The sequence below is a fragment of the Penaeus monodon genome, chromosome 32 (genome assembly GCF_015228065.2).
Source record: "Penaeus monodon isolate SGIC_2016 chromosome 32, NSTDA_Pmon_1, whole genome shotgun sequence".
Lineage (NCBI taxonomy): Eukaryota > Metazoa > Arthropoda > Malacostraca > Decapoda > Penaeidae > Penaeus > Penaeus monodon.
This window is the reverse complement of record NC_051417.1, coordinates 26,154,627-26,155,593: the sequence shown is the minus strand read 5'-3', so window position 1 is coordinate 26,155,593 and position 967 is coordinate 26,154,627. Positions and strand designations below refer to the sequence as shown.

The window sequence follows — 967 nt, the reverse complement described above, 5'->3', positions numbered from 1 at the left end:
CACCTCCTTCCCTCCCTCTTCTTCCCACTTCTTCCCTCTCTCCCTTTCCCACCCTCTCCATTCCTCACACCCCCATCCTCATTCCCTCACACTCACAGATAAAAGGGTAGAGGAACTGCAGGCAAGACGTCACGATGAAACCGGGTCTTCCGAAGGCTCTGCTGACGAGCTCCTGGTACGTGTTGGCCTGTACGGTCCGTGCCACAGCGATCATGAGGCAGAGGGAGGCGTCCGTGATGAGCGACACCAGCACCAGCAGGAGGAGGCCGACCCCGAAGCCTGCCTCGTGTAGGGCCAAGGGCATTCCTGGAGTGAGAGATATGTCACTTGTGGGTTAAAGAAGGACGTAGAGGAGATGAGGGCATTGTGGATGTTGCTTTATGGTATGTTTTAGTAGGTGGATATTACGATAATGAGATAGTGGTAGAATGAAAAGATGAAAGCAAGAAAAGCAGTGCAACGGGGTTATGTTTTGAGATATAACAGCTATAAATATAGATAATAGATATATAAATGCATCACCGAGACCACTGGCAATATAACTTCAAGCTGTACACACACACGTGGAGAGAATTACCATTCATGAATATGATACGCAGAGACTGAAAAAAACATTAATCCAAAGCGCAATAAACACTCCACATTCCATTATAAATTTCAAAATCCACAATAAATTGCAAGGAATTTAATAAAACCTTCAAATGAATATCAACTTAAATCATGCTAACACGCCGTCTCTTTTTTTATCCATCCGTAATATAGGATAATAAATCTTCACTCATCCCAACCGATTACAGTGATATACGCCGATACAAATCCTGATCGACATATCCGATCTTGACATCCTAATTGACTAAATCCGTCGACTTCGAAATATTGCACTGTCAAAAACAAAAGAAAAAAAATCTCGCATCTATCCCTGTTTTTTCCGTCAAAGAAAAAAATCTGAATATCTCGCAACTATCTC

At 43.0% G+C, this 967-nt stretch overlaps 1 protein-coding gene across 1 annotated transcript in view; it reads right to left on the bottom strand.

The window, feature by feature from the left end:
• LOC119593768 (putative sodium-coupled neutral amino acid transporter 11) overlaps positions 1-967 on the bottom strand; it is a 33,715-nt gene that overhangs the window by 10,997 nt on the left and 21,751 nt on the right. Inside the window, exon 3 of the mRNA XM_037942785.1 lies at positions 97-306. Coding sequence (XP_037798713.1) covers positions 97-306 — 210 coding nt within the window. The remainder of the gene's footprint in view (positions 1-96; positions 307-967) is intronic.